At 48.2% G+C, this 19,062-nt stretch overlaps 1 protein-coding gene across 4 annotated transcripts in view; it reads right to left on the bottom strand.

Annotated features, from left to right (window-relative positions):
• Nucleotides 1-8,869: 8,869 nt before the first annotated feature.
• Nucleotides 8,870-19,062, bottom strand: part of DNAH6 (dynein axonemal heavy chain 6) — a 253,702-nt gene continuing 243,509 nt past the window's right edge. For 3 of the 4 annotated variants that reach the window (XM_070429592.1, XM_070429593.1, XM_070429594.1), the window contains 2 exons: nucleotides 17,804-18,026; nucleotides 15,385-15,604 (listed from right to left, as the gene is read on the bottom strand). In XM_070429592.1, the coding sequence (XP_070285693.1) occupies nucleotides 15,501-15,604; nucleotides 17,804-18,026 (327 nt within the window). In that variant the 3' untranslated portion in view covers nucleotides 15,385-15,500. Of the gene's footprint in view, nucleotides 8,985-14,143; nucleotides 14,259-15,384; nucleotides 15,605-17,803; nucleotides 18,027-19,062 lie in introns of those variants that run through there. The other variant, XR_011473183.1, reaches the window with a different exon arrangement.

Here is a 19,062-nt window from a genome sequence, read left to right as displayed (position 1 = left end):
CCTCCTACATGCTCCACACTGGGATCGAGCCCGCAACCTGGGCATGTGCCCTGACCAGGAATCGAACCACAACCTCCTGGTTCAATAGGTCGACGCTCAACCACTGAGCCATGCCAGCCAGGCCCTAGGACCACGTTCTTTAGCAGACAGCTCTTCCCTTAGTGTGGTTGTCAGGGAAACCACCCAACCCCACCCGCTGCCTCTGATCTCAGCCTGCTCACTGTCCTCCTGCCTTTGGCTCCAAGCTCAGCCCGCTGACAATTACTCCTGTCCCTTCAGTTTGGCCTCAAGCTTGGCCACATGACTCGTGCCCATGTGCCGTGGTGGAGAGTGCCTGACTGTTTTCCTGGTCTCTTAAAACTAGTAAGCAGTCTATCGTGGCCCAGTCCGAGATCAGTTCTCCTCTGAGTATTCAATCTCAGCATCTCATGCCTTGTTAGGGAATGAATGTTTGTGGCTCCTCTCTTACATCTCTCTGCCATGTGAGGATACAGAGAGAAGGTGGCTGTCTAAAGCCAGAAAGGGTGTCCTCAACAGAAATTAGCCAGCACCTTGATCTTGGACTTCTCCCTTTAAAACTGTGGGAAATAAGTGTCTATTGTTTAAGCCATGGTATTTTGTTATATATCAGAGCTAAGATGACTGTTTATCCATCTTTGAGTCTGAAGGTGTCATGTCTACCAAGGCCTTCCCAACCCAACTTCCACTTGGACCATTTGTTTCACTTGCATAGCCTTCAGGCCTTCTGACACCTATTCCATTTGGAGTGTTTTAAAGACATTCAATGATAACTAGTTTACACTAGAGGCCCGGTGCACGAAAATTCATGCACTGGGGGTGGGGTCCCTCAGCCCGACCTGTGCCCTGTTGCAGTCGGGGAGCCCTTGGGCGATGTCTGACTGATGGCTTAGGCCAGCTCCCTAAGAGGCTCCCGCCATCATCGCTGCACTCGCAGCCCTCAGCCCGACTTGTGGCTGAGCAGAACTCCCCCTGTGGGAGTGCACTGACCACCAGGGGGCAGCTCCTGCATTGAGTGTCTGCTCCCTGGTGGTCAATGCGCATCATAGCACGTCATTCAGCTGTTAGGGTCAATTTGCATATTACCCTTTTATTGTATAGGATGGCTCCTTAACTCCAGGACTTACATTTAAATCACCTGGACTTAGTGAAGGTTCTTGTGTAAGGGCATAGAAACGTTATTTCTTTTTAAAAAAAAATATATATTTTATTGATTTTTTACAGAGAGGAAGGGAGAGGGATAGAGAGTTAGAAACATCAATGAGAGAGAAACATTGATCAGCTGCCTCCTGCACGCTTCCTACTGGGGATGTGCCTGCAACCAAGGTACATGCCCTTGACCGGAATTGAACCTGGGACCTTTTAGTCCACAGGCTGACGCTTTATCCACTGAGCCAAACCGGTTAGGGTGAAACGTTATTTCTTTAATAGGACCTTTCCTCCTATCTTTCTTTTTGATTCAAACTGGCTTCCTCACCCTGACTCACCTGCCTCCTCCTTCTTGTACAATCACTTCCTTAAGCATTAAGCCTCAGGACAAGGAGGTTCTGATCAGCATCAGATTATCTTAGGAGCAAAGCCTTGGGTCTGTTGACCACAGAGACAAGAGTTTCGGTCAAAGTAAAGATAACATCCAGGCTTCAGTTGTGTTTCAGCTCCAGGCCCAGAAAAGCGGTGAAACCAGACCGTGAAGCCACATCATGGCTGACATCAGAACCAGGTGCACTGATCAACTACCCCTACCCTAGCACAGCCCAACCAATAGACGACCACGACCCTAACTCCCTTAGTCACCGTGATTAGTGAATCTCCCCGTAGAACCCGGGAAGCCAATGTGGAGCCACGCCTTTGAGCAGGAGCTAACCTGGCTCTGGGCCTGGGCCACTTCCTGAAAATAAACTCTTACTTTCTTTGCTGCAAATTCCCATTTGTTTCTTATTGGCTTTGATGTGTGAAGGCAAATGGACCCCTTTTGTCCAGACACACGTTCTTAGAGTTCAAATTGACACAAGGTTTTGGAGAGAGAAAATGCTACAGCATCTTCAGTGTTGTCAGAGCCTCCTACAGGGTGGCCAGCCCCAATTCCCGTCTGGGGCCAGAATCTCCCCTGCCCCCTCTGACCAAGCTCTCCAGTACCACGGAGAATTCCCTGCTTTGTAAAATTCCTTGAATTTGGGCTTTTCCCACAAGATGTTCCAGCGAACCCTTCTCTTGTGATGTTTACTCAAATAAGTTGGGGAACCCAGCACCCTCTCTCCCCCTTGAGGAGAAACACATCACATGTTAGTGTAGCAAAGACTGAGAAACCACGAGCAGATAAAACCTATTTGATTTTGTTTCGCTCTCATGTCCCTTTTTAACACAGTGACTTCCATTAACATCCCTTCGACCCAATGAATCCATTAGCCAGCAAATGCCACACTGATGGTTAGAAAGACTTGTGTATATTGTGCATATATTCTTGTCCAGTCCTTCATGTAATCGAAACCCATTTGTGTATCTGTGTGCCCCAGCCCCTCCCTCTCCTCCTCCCAGCTTCTTCAGCCATTCCTCATAAGCTAGCTCTTTGGGTCTCCTCACCTCTCAGTCACTCTTATGGGGGAGTTCCAGGTTGTCTGTGTTCCTCTTAAGGTACTTCCCCAGGAGTGATCTGATGGCGGCTGGCTGGCAGGACTGTCCTTTTCTTTGGACACGAACCAGGAATCTGTGTTCCTTTTTAAAATAGCAGCATAAAAAAAAAAATAAATAAAAAAGCAGCATCACAGAGGTGAGGCTATTGTCAAACACGGACCAAAAAAAAATGAGACCGCAGCGAATGATGTGAACTTAAAGGGCCTGTGCTTTCTCCACTCTCTTCCAGGCCATCTCTGCTTCGAACAGGAGAGCCTGCGAGCAGGCAGTCTTCACATTCCTACACCACGGAGGATCTCATCAAACAGTGTAACTGCGGGGACCTCAGCTCCGTCATCTTCAGCCATCACAGCGCCCAGCCGAGGGCCCTTGTCCTCTGCCCAGCTCAGCAGGCATCTGAACACAAGAACAAAGACACTACCTGTGGACACCTGCAGGTCATGACGGGCTCTCAAAATAACATTGGGTAGAGATAGATGTTGAATGAGACGCTGCAGCTAGAAAACGCATTCTTTATGAAACTTCAGAACTGAGAGGGGCATCTATTAAAGTTAATTCCAGGATCCCAGTCAAAGGATGCAGCTTCCATGATTCACATCAGGCCTCGTGGCTGAGGCAGCAGGCAGCATGAATCAGCCTCGGTAGGGGAAGGCAGCCAAGTCTGAAAGCCTCCTGGCTTTGACATTTTTGAGAAATGGTGGAGCAAATCTTTTCCTGCAGCTTTTAGCGGCTTCCAGGAACACGTGAGCATGATGCCACTCAAGTGTCCATGGTGCTCCTACAGGGGTGGACATAGTGGCTGGGAAGGCTACCTGCAGAGGGACGCAGACCTCATCCTGCAGCATTGCAGGGCCTGGCCGAGCTGTGCAGTGTGTTCCCACAGGACAGTGCCACCTGTGGGCCATCGAGGGGAAGGACACAGTTGGTCAGGGCTCAGAGGACTGCAGCCTCCCTGCAGGAGGGAGGTGGATGGGTATTTGTTATGTTTTTATTAACAAGCTTCCCATGGGACAAACCATGGCTTCTCCCCGCCACCCCCCAGGTCATGGGGAAGTGGCAAGTGCCTGCTCAGCTTCTGAGATAAGGGAGTGTGTTGCCTCCACCCACCAGGACCAGTGTCCTCATACAGGAGGACACTGGGAAAAGAGAGAAAGGAGCTGGTAGGTGTGAGTGAAGCTATCCAGGTCTGGGGACCCATCCTAAGGAAACGGGAGTGAAAATAAGAGGCGAAAAGAGCATGGCAGCACTGGGGAGAGGGAAAACGAAGGAAAGGCTGAAGCCAACATCACCCCACAAGTGTCAAAAGACATAATGAGCTTTCTAGAGAGTCTACAATGGTAGGTGTGGCATGCCAGGCACAGCAAGCACCAGAAAAGGGAAAACAAGAAATCGACTACAGAAGCAACAGCAGAATTTATGAGGTGATAATTCTCATGTGCATTCTTGGTAAATGGGGGAAATGGGGAGGAAGATCAAGGGCAATTGGGAAATTAAAAGTGGAAGCAGTAGAGAAAAGTTAACATGGTGGGGGATTTGGAGGATATATAGGCAAATGGTGAGGCTGATGGAGCAGGTCGGGGACAGATGTGTAAGACATTTCTTTCCTGGGGCTCCTCCATACATGCCCTGCTCAGGGCCTGCGGGTGGTGTGGGATATGGGGAGTGTGTCTGCCACTGGGGAGTGAGGGCTTCCTGGCCAGGGCGGCGTGGTGCAGGTCTCAGGTCATGTCAGGCATTAAGAAGGTGGAGCAGAATGGCAGTGGACATCTCTGGGAGCCTGTGTGGGGCGGCTGGTACAGAGGGAGTGTTCTGCTGAAGGGAAGAGATTTGGGGAACGGGACACAAGGATCTTATATAAACGACATAATTAAAAAGAAGCTGATAAAGGAGAAGATGAGGCTTTTGATTTGAAAACAAAAGGATATCATTTTAAGGGAATGGCTAAAGGAGGTAGATCTCTCGTCCATAAAATGGAAACTAATGGCAGTGCCATAGAATCTAGGGGTTGTGGGAGGTCTCTGAGAGGCTGCTGGGGATAGGAGAAGCTGGAAGCGTAGATACCTAGGTCTACGTGTGACTAAGGTAATGGTTAACCTGGTTAGATGCTGGCTAGAAGAGAAGGGGTGAGGAGGCCCAGGGTTGGGAAGCCGACAGCCAATGGGCTGAGGAGAGAACCCAATGTGCCAGCCCCACCTATAGCCCCTATGTGGCAAGAACCACCCTGATTGTCACAATTTTGGTGTAAATACTGAAATTAGCCAACTCGTGTACTAGAATCAGGAGAACTATTTGGCAGGAGGGCAAAGGACATTGGAGAAAGCAAGAGGGGGAAATAGGAATTGGAGGAAATAATGAAAATTTAAGTTATGGAATTTACAAAACAGTTGGATATTAATGGAATTTATAACACAGTTGAATGTTTATAGAAATTCCATGTATTTGGGAGTAGAATTGTAATTATTGATTCTAAAATATTAACTATGTAAAATTATTTTTATTAACAAAGCATGTGTGAATTAAATTGAATTAAAACTATGGATGTGCTATGCCAAAATATGGTCTCCTTATATAAACACACTAGAGGCCTGGTGCACAAATTTGTGCATGGGTGGAGTCCCTTGGCTTGGCCGGCGATTGAGGCCTACAGGGGGGCCAGCCGGCAGGGGGGAGGGACCATGAGAGGTTGGCCAGCTGGTCCCCCATCAGGGCCATGGGGGGGGGGGGGCAGCTGGCTGGGGGGAGGGGCCATGGGAGGTTAGGTGGTGGGGGGAGGGGCCACAGGAGGCTGACTGTGGGAGTGCACTGACCACCAGGGTGCAGCTCCTGTGTTGAGTGTTTGCCCCTTGGTGGTCAGTGCACATCATAGCCACTGGTCGACCGGTCGTTCCGGTCATTTGGTTGTAATGGTCACGTAGGCTTTTATATATATAGATGGCATCAAACAGAATCATTGGAGTAGAAATACAGTTGTAAATAGCGCACTCGTCCTTTCAGTGCACTGCATGTAATATCTGTCATTTGGGTTTCATAGAATGCTATTGCAGTTTGAGAAGTAGCACGCAGGAGACTCCAAGAATGGCACCTCACTTTCTCCTCCTCTTTGACTGCATCTTGACCCTCTTGGTTCGTGATTTGATGCTCAAATTAAGCAACTTCATTCATAACTCTGTTGCCCCTAATTTTTTTTTTTAATTCTCATTGATTTCAGGGAGGAAGGGAGAGGGAGAGATAGAAACGTCATTGATGAGAGAGAATCATTGGAGGGCGCGGCTACAGTGTTTTGGACAGGTTCAAGCCTTGGACTAATGAGAGGGCACTGTTCTCTCATGGCCACGTGCAAGTCCCAGCTTGGAGGGCAGGGCCCTCCCAGCATAATTATAGCCAACCGCTGTAGTTGTATGCTTGAACCTATGGTCTGAACACGTGGCCCCACGTGCCTGAGTGATAGAGTTCAGGTGCATGTAGTTGAGTGGGACTGAAACCCACGAGAATGCTGTAAACATCTTGACCATGGCTCTCCTTTGCATGTGGCATCTGCTATAAAATAAAGACACGGCTTGTGGGTGTTGTCGCTGTCTCTCAGAGAAGCAGCATCCCAGCGAGACCCAGCTTTCATTCTCTTGTCTGTCTTTTTTATTTTTATTTATTTTATATATATATATTTTATTGATTTTACAGAGAGGAAGGGAGAGGGATAGAGAGTTAGAAACATCGATGAGAGAAAAACATCGATCAGCTGCCTCCTGCACACCCCATACTGGGAATGTGCCCGTAACCAAGGTACATGCCCTTGACCGGAATCGAACCTGGGACCTTTCAGTCCACAGGCTGACGCTCTATCCACTGAGCCAAACCAGTTAGGCTTGTCTGTCTTTTCTAAGCCTTTCAGCCGCCCCCACTCAGGTTCACCCTTGGCCGTGCTGGCATGGCATAAATCGTTGATCAACTGCCTCCTGCACACCCCACACTAGGGATGGAGCCCCCAACTTGGGCATGTGCCCTGACCGGGAATTGAACTTGACCTCCTGGTTCATAGGTGGATGCTCAAACACTGAGCCACACCAGCTGGACTGCCCTTAATTTTTTTCTCTTTATTTTGGTGGAGGTTCCTAATTTTATTAATGCCATGCTGCCACCTGAGGAACTCATCACTGCTCGGGAGATTGACAGTTACTCCAGGAGCTCATCTACAAGTGGAATGAGAGGATGGGGGAGCGGGTGAAGGCCCTTTTGGAGGAGTTCTCCAACAAAGGCTTTTTCTTTGTCTTTGGAGCTGGTGAGTTGCTGGTTACCTCTGATTAGGCCCTTCCTCCAGTGCTTCTCCCGTGCGGGGAATGCTCAGGTGGCCCCTGCGAGGAGTGAGATGACAGCTTGGACTTTTTGCAGTTGCAAAGTCAGCCATGCTGATTGTCCAGGGTGGCCGAACCGTTGCTGGGTGGGCTGGTGCCTGCAACGTCACCCATGGCTCTCTCATCGCAAGGGGCTCCTGACAACACTTTCCCGTTGGAGGGCATTCCTCTCTCTTCTGAACTCAGCACTGAGTCCCAGCTTCTTTCTGGCACCTTTCACTTTTAAAACTTCCACTAAAATGTGTCCGTCTTCTCTCTCCTACCTGACTCTGAGCCTCCTAAGTGTAAGGCCTGGGGCTGATACATAAGCCATTACTAATCATTAACTATTACTAACTGTGTACATTCAGACAGACTGGGAAAATTATTGCCTTTTGTGAGCTTTTAGAAATAATTCTCTCCTCTTCTCAAGGAGCCTCTGGGCTTAAGGACAGAAATACCAGAAGCTGAGAAGCATCGAACAGACTGTCCGACCTATGAGGGAAGGTGAGGGTGAGGGGGTAAGAGACCAACCAAAGAACTTGTATGCATGCATATGAGCATAGCCAATGGACACAGACAGTAGGGGGTGAGGGCATGTGCTGGGGGGTGGGAGCGGCCGGGGAGAGGTCAATGGGGGGAAAAAGGAGGCTCATGTAATACTTTAAACAAAAAGAATTTAAATTAAAAAAGAAAAGAAAAGAAATATCAGAGGCTGGATGTGTGCAGAAGGAGCAGTTGCTGACTTAGGCTTTCTCCTTACAATTCTTCAATAGTGTCCTAAACGTGGACAAGTCATCTCACTCATTGTTTTTTTTTTGTTGTTGTTGTTGTGTGTGTGTGTGTGTGTGTGGTTTTTCGTTTGTTTTTTACCAGTAAAATGGGGACTTGGAGAGAAGCACCTTTACAATGGCAGAGTGAGGGATCCAGCACAGTTTTCCAATCTCAAGTTCTGTAGCTCAGGCCTCCACCCATCTCTCCCTTCTGTTCTCCTTTAGCTCTGGAAGGAGGGCTCGGCCCTTAGTTTTCTCTGCTGGTTTTGGTGGTGGTGGTGGTGGTGGTGGTGGGGCTGTGGGCTTTTCCTCATCCATTGGACTGTGTGCTCCAGAAGGCAGGGTGGGCTGAGTCCCTTGGCCCTTCTCAGCCCTAGCCCCAGGCTGACTGGCTGGACTGGGGTCTGACACTGCCCTTTGGGGTGCTGGAGAGGGCCCTGCCTCTGTGTGTGAGTGTGTGTGTGTGTGTGTGTGTGTGTGTGTGTGTTGCTGGTTGTTCTAGGCTCTGGAATTCTGTCTTTAAGTCCTGACACCTGTCCCTGAAGGAAGAGACATCAGGAATCAGTATTTTTAAAACATATATTTTTATTGATTTCAGAGGGGAAGGGAGAGGGAGAGAGAGATAGAAACATCAATGATGAGGGAAAATCAATGATGGGCTACCTCCTGCAAACTCCACACTGGGGATTGAGCCTGCAACCCAGGCATGTTCAGGAATCGAACAATGACCCCCTGGTTCATAGGTTGACGCTCAACCACTGAGCATAGTGGCCAGGCAGGAATCAGTATTTTATTTTATTTTATTTTTATTATTTTTTAATATACTTTATTGATTTTTTACAGCGAGGAAGGGAGAGGGATAGAGAGTCAGAAACATCGATGGGAGAGAAACATCGATCAGCTGCCTCCTGCACACTCCCCACTGGGGATGTGCCCGCAACCGAGGCACATGCCCTTGACCGGAATTGAACCCAGGACCCTTCAGTCCACAGGCTGACGCTCCATCCACTGAGCCAAACCGGTCAGGGCAGGAATCAGTATTTTAAAAATATGTCCCTGAGGTTCGGATGCGCAGTGAGGGCCGAGAGCAGGTGCTGTCATCACACTGTGCTGCTCACACTTCAGGGGAGGAAAAGGACAATGACTGATGGATTTTCAGGTGGAGGCCAGGCTCACAACGACTCTCAGTTAATCCTCCAAACCAGCCTGCGAGCTGGGTGTTTCCTCTCCTTTACTGACGAGGAAATGAAAGGTCACATAGCTGATCAGAGCCAGGATACAGCCGGGACTCCTCTGCCGGCACAACCCTCCCTGCCTGCCCTTTCTCCTCCCACTTTTTACCTTCCTGCCCCTTTGTCTTTGTTCATGCAGTTTCCTCCGCCAGGAATTCGTTCCCCTGCCTCTAATTCTAGCTGACTCTGTGCGATCCAGCGCAAATGCCACCTCTGCCTCACCCTCCCAGCCTGGGCTCACCCTCCTGCATGATCCCAAGGAACCTGGCGTGTGCTTCTGCAGGAGCTATCCCGACACCCACACACACTATGTACTCTGTTAGAGTCTAATATCTTTTACTGGTGAACTTGCCGACCATGCTCCTAGGTGAGGCCAGGCGGGAGCGTGAAGTCTCCTTAGCAGCTCCTGCTCAGGGAGGAGAAGGGGCGAGGGGATAAGGGGATAAGGGGAGCAGGGCAAATGCCCACAATGAAGGGGTGTCGAGGACAGGGGCGTGGCTGTGGAGATACCTGCTTCCTTCTTCGCGTCCTCAGTGCCACGTGACAGTCCCCGAGGATGATTTTGATCATATGGAACCTGCATCTGGGGCAGGCTGATGTGTGTGTGTGTGTGGGGGGGGGGGGGGGCGGGGCGGGGGGGGGTGCAGCAGGGCTGCTAAATGGGGACCTAGCTTACTGCAGCCCTGGGCGCTAGGGTAGACCAGTATGAGGAAGTCAGAGGCGAGGGCAACTGGCAGCCACCCCCTCTGCCTGTCAGCAGGCTGGGACCCACAGGCGATGCTCCTGGCTGTGGAGCTGCCCTTCCCTGGGCATAGACGTGGAAGGGATGGGGGCCCGTTGAGGGGAGGATTTAAGCCAGTAAACACCCCCCCCCCCACACACACACACACACCTTCCCGGGACAACGGAAAACTTAGTGACATCCAACACCACATATTTATTATCCTGCATTTGTGTAGATCCGGAGGCTGACACAGGTCTCAGTGGTTTGAGGTTATGGTGTTGGCAGGGCAACCTTGCCTTCTGAAAGCTCTAGGGGAGAATCTGTTTCCTTGATTTTTGCAGCTTATAGAAGCTGCTCACATTCCTTGGCTTGTAGTCCCTTCCTCCATGATCAAAGCCAGCAACGTTGCACATCTTGGACTGTCCTTCTGCAGTTACATCTCTCATGGACCACAGAAAGGTTCTCTGGTTTTAAGGGCCCAGGTAATTAGATTGAGTCCACCCAGATAGTCTGGGGTAACCTCTCATCTCAAGATCCGTACTCTTATCTGCAAGACCCCTTTCCATGTAAGAAAACATATTCACAAGTTCGGAGAATTAGGATGTGGACATTTTGGGGGGCCATTATTCTGCCTACCACAGATACCAATGAGGATCGGGCAAATGTCCATTTGGCTACCTAGTAGGGCATTCCAAGGTTCTGGTCAGCTCTGCTGGGGTTCACACATCTCCAGACAGAGGGGTTGGGGGAAAGGAGAATGCACACGAAGTGTATACCACATGTCCTCCTGTGGGTATGTGCCCAGGAGAGAGGCCATGTCAACCAGGGTGTTTCTTCCTTGGAGATGTCTATGAAGTGAGTGGACTGTGTGAAATGCAGGCAGGGGACAAGCAGTCTGTCAGCACAACAATCCTATACTGTGGCCAACATGACCATGGGCCAAGCCTTCATGAGTAACTAGACTAGAGGTTTAGCTAAACTTTGGGAATTCAGATGGATGAAAACATGGGAACCTAGAACCTGAACCTGTGATGGGATGCTTAGGCCAGCCGGAGCACAGGGATGGATTGGGGTGCGTTCAACAGCTGGAATCTTCTGTTCCCATCAGAGAAGCAGCCGCCTCTACCACCCTAGGGATCCTTAGTCCTGTCTGAGCCACGTGAGTATGGCTCTAGGACAGTGGTTCTCAACCTTCCTAATGCCTCGACCCTTTAATACACTTCCTCATGTTGTGGTGACCCCCAACCATAAAATTATTTTTGTTGCTACTTCATAACTGTAATTTTGCTACTGTTATGAATTGTAATGTAAATATCTGATATGCAGGATGTATTTTCATTGTTACAAATTGAACATAATTAAAGCATAGTGATGAATCACAAAAACAATATGTAATTATATATGTGTTTTCTGATGGTCTTAAGCGACCCCTGTGATTCATAACAGTAGCAAAATTACAGTTATGAAGTAGCAATGAAAATTTTATGGTTGGGGGTCACCACAACATGAGGAACTGTATTAAAGGGTCGCGGCATTAGGAAGGTTGAGAGCCATTGGCTTAAGGGGTGGAGGTCCAATGTTCTGGTAGGGATGAGCGCCCCCTCCTGGACTTGTCCCTTAGGGCCCTGGGCAATGGTCTGTCCACTGTGACAGAGATGAATCCAGATTAAAGGTAGTTGCTTAGAGCCAGGGTAAGGGCAACATGTTTATCTTTGTTAACAAATGGTGGTGGTGGCAGGTGCATGGATGGATCTGTTATAAGTTAACAGATAAAAGTAGAATGAGGCTGAAATAAAGGTTGTAAACACTTGATTTGCCAGTCCTTTCTCCATCACAGGCCAAGGAGAATTTCAAGCACTAAAACTAACACATTGGTTGATTCTCTCCTGGCTCTTTGGTTCTTGGTTTTACAGAGCTGGAAGAAACTCTAGGAATGGGCTTGTTCAGTCCCATATTTTACAGCGAGCGTGGTGACCACAGAATGTATACACCCTCTGAGATGCCTAGGGGGTGGATCCGAGGTGGAAAGAGGTGGTCTGCAGGGCATAGGAAGAACTACATCTGGGATCTGATCTAATTCAGTTCTACCCAAAACTTACTGAGTTCCTCCTGTGTTCCTGCTGTTGTGACTTTGGAGTGAACCAGACAGACACTGACTGGCCCTCTGCCTTCCTGGAGCTCACAGTCTGGGGAGGAGGCCGGATTTTGCGTTACCTGCAAGGCAAGTATAGGTTGGTGGAGGGAATGTGCATGTGTGTGTGTTGGAGGTTACTACTTAACTAGGGTGTGTGTGTGTGTGTGTATTTTTTTTTGGGGGGTGGGGGAGGGAGGCAGTCAGGAAAGGCCTCCTGGAGAAAGTCTGATGCTGAGTAGAAGTCTGACAAAGTGGAGCCCAATGAATGGAGCGTCTGAGTCTGGGCCAGGAGATCCAGGGATCCCGTGCCTGCACAGGTGCACAGTATAAATGTTGAGTGAATGAATAACTGACTGAACCAGGAGGGAAAGGGTTCCAAGCCAAGGCACACGGTGAAGCCTGGTGTGGAGAGAGTGAGATGTTAAAGAAATCCAGGTGAAGTAGCTCTGGTTGGAGCCTGGGAGGTCAAGGGGAAGTGCGGGGAGGTGGGTCCAGAAAAGTAAAAGGAGCAGTGACTGGGAGAGCCTGGTGCCCGAGGGAGCCGCTGAGAGGGTTGAAGCAGGCATCCAACGGGCGGGGGGACTTTTAAATGGACAGAAGCTGGCAGTCAAATGGGACCTGGAGAACAGGGCCAGATCCCTTTGGTGTCCATATTGCCATGGTGCCTGATGCCTCAAACATCCTTCCTTGATGAAGGCATTGATCTGTTTAGGATTTTTTTCTGGGCCATTTCCTTTCAAGCTGGCTATGGAGTTGGACCCTTTATACTGTCTTGACCTGGGATGCCTTGAGTGGTGTTCAGACCTGAGCTGGGGTAGGAGAGAGAGCCAGAGACTCAGAGAGGACACCTCCTGGCTAGGCTGTGCCTCTGTGCATGGTGAGTGAGGAGGGTCCCTGCCTGAGAATGCCTACAGGCTAATGATAAGCAAGTCTGAGGTGGGCCTTCTTGCACCTAGAGTTTTAATACTTCTTGAATCAAGAACCAAATAGCCAGGAGAGAATCAACCAATGTGTTAGTTTTAGTGCTTGCATCTGGCTTTGTTGTAGCAGTGGTGATGAGGTACCAACGACATAAGAAACTGATGAACGTACTAAGATCTATTCTGGTCTTTAAAGAAGGGAGACGAAACGCAGCTGTGCGGGCATTGGGGGCTGTGGAATATCCAGTGGCTCCGGCTGTGCCCTGAGACTCTTTGCCTTTGCCTCCCGGTGCTGTGGTCCCACAACGCCAGGTCCTTTCCGAACAGGCCCACCTCGACTGAGCTGTGGCTCCCTTGCCCTGGGCACTCCCTCCACAGCCAGATGCTGGCCAGCGTGCCTCCCTGTCTCTCTGGACTTCCGTGTTTTGGATGCTGGTTCTGGCTTTCCAAGCAGAGACACCTCATCTGTAATGACTGGAGGAGCCAGGCCAAGACCCTGACCCCTTGGACTTGAAGAATAGCCATTGTTGTCCTCCATGCGCTTAGCCCCAGCCCAGGAGATGTTCAGAATCAAAGCCAGTGTTGGTTCCAATAACTTTGGGTTTATCCAACCATGCTTGGGGTAGGTGTACGGTTTTAAAACATAATGAGCTGAATGAAAATAATTAATTGTAAATGAATTATGTGAAAATAATTAAATACCTTTCTTGTGTGTAGACTTTTCCCCATAATGTGTATATGTTGGGGAAACCACCCTTTTGCTGACACCCTCTGAAAACCATCACTGCTTCACTCCCGGGCCCTACTCCTGGGCCTGCCTGCAACTTAGGATCCTGACCCTTCGTCCTGCCCTTTCTGCTGCTCTCCTCCCTATTCCTCCTGACCTGGATGCAGGGGGTCAGTAGGCCGTGGGCCTTTTCCTGCTCCTCTCTATTCCTGGTCTGTGAGTAGGCTGCCTCCTGCACCCTGACACATGCTATCATTATGTGCAGTATGTGAGGGTGTCACTGACGTGTGAAGATGGGTAGCTTTGTCAGGTGCAAGAAAAGGTTTTCAAATGCCCCCCCTCCTGTCTTGTTATGTATTTATTTTATATGTCTATGTCTTTTACAAATAAAATTTTATTGGAAATGTCTATATAAAATGAGGAAGAGTAGAGCTGCCCCAGTTTAGTCTGAAATCGGAACTTTTAGCCCTGCCCAGCCGATAGAGGCCTCCCTTCCCCCACCCTCACTCTGATCCCACCATGTGTCCAGGCCAGGGTCTCCCAGCTTCGGCACAGTTTCCTTATGGTCCTACTGGGCCTCTTAGTGGCTCACAACCCAGAGGGTCTTCCCAGAAGTTGGGTGGGGCCAACATGAAGCAGATGCCATTGTTCCTCACCTGGTTTAGGGTAGCTTGATTGCCTGGGCTTTCAGCTCTGTGGCCTTTCCTCCTTTGCCAAGACCTTCTTGTGGGTTCACTCAGTCATTTCCTGGGCCCAGAGATCTTTGAGGGCCTCATGGAAAAGAGAATGGTGTGATGGCCCTTAGGATCCATGTCCACCACCTCTGCACCCCTGTATTGCAGGGGCAGGAGGGCTACACGTTTCCAGATTCCCTTGCTGCCGTAACTAAGATTCTCATAGTGAGATATATGTTTGTGAGACTGGAGGGCTGAGGGGGCAGAAGAGCTTTCTCTTCAGTGGTGGTGGCAGTTGTGAGCAGGGTCCAACAGAGCCAAGTTTGTGCGGGGGCCAAGCTCTATACCCCACTGTTTAGTCAGCTGCGCACCAGCCTGGTGTACTTGTGAGTTGTAAGGTTTCCTGCCACTTTCTGACCTTGGATTGCAGCTGCTGGGGTGCCTAGCGTCAACCCCCCGACTTCAGCAGCTGCAGCCCTTCCCAAAGCTTAGTGAGCACCTGTTCCTGCTTGAAACACCAAGAGCAGCTTCTGACTTCTGCACTAAACTCTGAGGAGTACAAGTGGCGCTCCCTGCTGCCCTGTGACTTCTTCGCTTTGATAGGAATGGGCATGAAGGAGAGGAGGTAAATGGGAGGACTGGATCACTACGACTGACCCAGTTCTTCCACCCGGTGGCACCTGGACAGTGTTCACAGGTTCACCCTAAAGCGGAAGGGAAAATTCCTGGGCACTGGGCAGGACCACCTGCGCTTCGGTGAAAGCACAGGCTCTTCCAAGGGTTGTAATATAGCCGCGGGGAGTGCGGGAACCGGCGCCCTGGGCCAGGATCTTATCATCCTGCTCATTTGCTTCCAGTTGTCATGGTCACAGCATCAACCTCCCATGATGAAGGCTCTGAGCCTTTGTCTGGCCCAGAAATCTGGTCTTCATCATCACCCGGGGCCATGTGACTGAAGTGCATACCAGGCCTTTCATATTTGTGTGATGAGGAAGGGAGCCTGTGTGGGTAAGGAAGTGCTGAGTTCTGGCTGTCCTGGGGGGGGCAGGAAGTGGTGTCCCCCAGGTCACTAAGGGGCAGTTTCCTGGATCTCATTTGGGGAAGAGGGAGCAAGTTGAGAGGTGGAAACTGAACCCACTGTTTTCACATCAAAGCTTGAATTACCCACAGAAAGAAAAACTCAAACACTTTATTTTAGATTATAAGAGGAGTAAAAAGCCACACTTACTACCATTAAATCAGATCAGAAGTAATGCTGTTTTGCTAACATATAAATTACGCCGACTCTTCCCTACAAAGAGCCCTGGCCTGCTTCCTTTTCAGCACCGAGCGGCCCCTTTCACTCATTCAGCTGGCAGAGCAAAGCCGAGCCCTTGGCAATCCAGTAATCTTTGGACCGCTGGGAGGGTAAAAGGATGGTCACCACAAAGTTGGTTGAATGACCTAGTTAAGGACACAGGAGAAAGCGTGGTCATTACTTAAAGACTAATCCCTCGATACAAACAGTACGGCACTAGGAGTCAAGGTAACTGGGTTTTCCAGAGTCTGGATTTTGTTGACAGCATCCCTGTGGTGATTTTATTCACCGTTTAAAAAATATTTTTATTGACTTCAGAGAGGAAGGGAGAGGGAGAGAGAGACACATCAATGATGAGAATCATTGATCGGCTGCCTCCTGCATGCCCCACACTGGGGTTAGAGCCCACAACCTGGGCATGTACCTGACCGGGAATTGAACCCTGACCTCCTGGCTCATAGGTCGACACTCAACCACTGAGCTACGCTGGCCGGCCAGGCATCTCCTAGTTTCTTCTTCTTATTATTCTTTTTTAAAATATATTTTTATTGATTTCAGAGAGGAACAGAGAGGGAGAGAGAGATAGAAACATCAATGATGACAGAGAATCATTGATTGGCTGTCTCCTGCATGCCCCCTACTGAGGATTGAGCCCACAATCCTGGGCATGTGCCCTTGACCAGAATTGAACCTGGGACTCTTTGGTCCACAGGCTGATGTTCTATCCACTGAGCCAAACCAGCTAGGGCTCCTAGCTTCTTAATACTTTTTAGATTTATAATAGGAGTGGGAGATCATGCAGGTGATAGGGGTGTCTATTTTAGTTCTATTCTGTATGTTACCCTTAGAGAACATACTTTAACTGAATATTTTATTAGAAAAATAAGTATCAGTATCTATATTCTCTATTCAAAAGGGAAGCATTTTTTTTCTTAGTTCTTTCTGCCCTGCTTCATCTCCCATATTTCTATCATTTGGTAATTTAGTTATAAATTATTATTAAAATCATTTTTATGGTCAAGCTTTGAAAGATTTAAGTGTGTGTATGTGTGTGTGTTAAATAGAGAGCCAGTGGTTATTAATTTAGAGCCTTTGTATGTCTAAGATTGTCTTTATCACACTTTCTCTTTTGGATGATAATTTGCTTGTATTTCCAATTTTGGTTCAAAGTTGTATTGTCTCCGGCCTTTGAAGATGTTTCTCTATTATCTTTTTATATGCATTGTGGATCATGAGAGTTGTCTATCAATCTGATTCTCTGGAATTTTAATTTCAGCATGTTAATATGTTTTACCTCTTTGCTCTGAGGATTTTACCTCTGATAGTCTTTTTTAAAAATACGTTTTTATTAATTTCAGAGAGAAGAAAGGAGAGGGAGGGAGAGAGAGAGAGAGAGAGAGAGAGAGAGAAATATCAATGATAAGAGAGAATCATTGATCAGCTGCCTCCAGCATGCTTCCTACTGGGGATCTAGCCTGCAATCCTGGCATGTGCCCTGACCTGGAATCGAACAGTGAGCTCCTGGTTCATAGGTGAACACTCAACCACTGAGTACACCGGCCGGACATCTCTGATAGTCTTAAGTATCACTCTGATATACCTAGGTTACTTTTAAAAATTTGATTATTTGTTTATTTATGTTTTAAAAAATTATCCCTAACAGACTTTGTGAGATCTCTTAATATGAGATTGCAAGTGTTTCTTCTTTTCTGGGCAATGATTGGCCATTATTTTTAAAAATATTATCACTCTTCATTTTCTCTACTTTCTCCCAGATTGCCTACTAGATCAATGTTGGGAATTCTGGCTTTTCCCACAGTGTTCCTTTTTTTAAAAAATTGCATTGTGAATTTTGAGGGATTTCCTCAGCTCATCCTCCTTGCTTACCCTTCACTGTCTCCATTCAGTTCTTCAGCTTATCTGTTCAGAGGGCTCTCTTTCTGTCTGGTTCCTTTCTTCAGGGCCGTATCTCAGTTTCAGGTCTACTCAGATTTCCATTTTTGCAGCCTGACATTCCACTTAATAATTTATTTTAAAATCTCTTTGATGAGTCGCAGTGGATTTGGTGAGAGATTTTAGTGTCGACTGACGCCATCATTGAAAAATTAGAAGTCACTGCTCAATTAACTATCTTCTACTCGTTAAACTAATAGAAGCAATCATCGGTTTTAAAATATCCAACCATACTCCATATTAAAATAAACAGAGTTTACAGCATTTGTAAACGTGTATAAGTGGGCCTCATTTTAAGCCTAGCTAGTTGGACCAAGGGAGAGCTTAGTGTTTGGGCTTCGACTGTAGTTTGCATTTGGTCATTATTAGTACCAGGGTCAGAGCATCCTTACCTGTGGTTGAGAGTGTTCCTGCCCGGGCCCCTGTTTTATAAAGTGGGGACTGATAAAGTGTTGGGCTTGGGTCGTAATTTTGTTGAGGTTCAAAATGCACCACAGGCAGCACTGGGTTCATCTCTCCGGGCAACGCATCTTCTATCACCAACTCCTCATCGTCCCACCGGAAAGCATCCATGAACATCCCATGAACGAGAACACCATCCTCAGGAGAGGGCAACTGAAACACACCCAGAAGTTTACAGGTGAGAAGAGGAGAAGGCGGTCAGTAGCTGTGGCCCCACATCCTCCTCAGTTAATTCTGAGAACCAGATTGCTGCTGTTCCTCATATTCTCGAGAGGAGAATACTGTCGAGAGGCTACGACAGTTAAAATAACTTGCTTTTTTAGCTTGACACCAAACCGCATACTCCATCAACATGTCTAATAGGCGACACCCCTGGGAAACCCTTCATATGCTTCAGAATAGCGATCATGACGTTAAGACTTTTCCCTGCTCATGGGAAGCAGATGGGATAAGAGGGCTGTGATGACCATCAGTTATTTGTCAGCAAGGTCTTTCAAGGCTATGGGAGCAGATCTGAGTAGAGTGGATGCTGATAGAATTGCCCAGGAACAGTTCCTACTAATACCATGATATTTTAAGGCAGGTTTAGTTAGCAAAAGCCATTCACCCCAACTCCACTGATTGGTTAGTGCCGTGGTCGGCAAACTGCGGCTTGCGAGCCACATGCAGCTTTTTGGCCCCTTGAATGTGGCTCTTCCTAAGCCTTAGGAGTATCTTAATTAAGTTAATAACAATGTACCTACCTATATACTTTAAGTTAAAAAAATTTTAACTCTCAAAAGAAATTTCAATCGTTGTGCTGTTGATATTTGGCTCTGTTGACTAATGAGTTTGCCGACCACTGGGTTAGTGGATACGTTATTGGCAAGAGCAATCTGGAGCAAATTTTTGATTTCATGACACATATAAGGCCCACTGGGGTGAACCGAGTCAGAGGCTTTGAGTCAGAGGCTCCCTTTCCCCCTAAACATCTCCGTGCCTCTACGCAGAGTAGCTCAGCTTGGCAGCGTTGGTTCACACCCCTGGTTGCATATAGGAATCCCCAGGGGAGCTTTATAAAACAACGGTGCCCAATGTGTTGGGGTGATCCTGATCTAACTGAGATGAGACCTGGGTATCAGAACATAGCGCTACAGGTCATTTTAACCTGCAGTCAAGGTTGAGAATCACTAACATGCTAGAGTCGTGG

Source organism: Myotis yumanensis, unplaced genomic scaffold (genome assembly GCF_028538775.1).
Source record: "Myotis yumanensis isolate MYYU_CA2020_CCGP unplaced genomic scaffold, mMyoYum1.0.hap1 SCAF_11, whole genome shotgun sequence".
NCBI classification, from domain to species: Eukaryota; Metazoa; Chordata; class Mammalia; order Chiroptera; family Vespertilionidae; genus Myotis; species Myotis yumanensis.
This window is presented reverse-complemented; position numbering and strand designations above follow the sequence as displayed.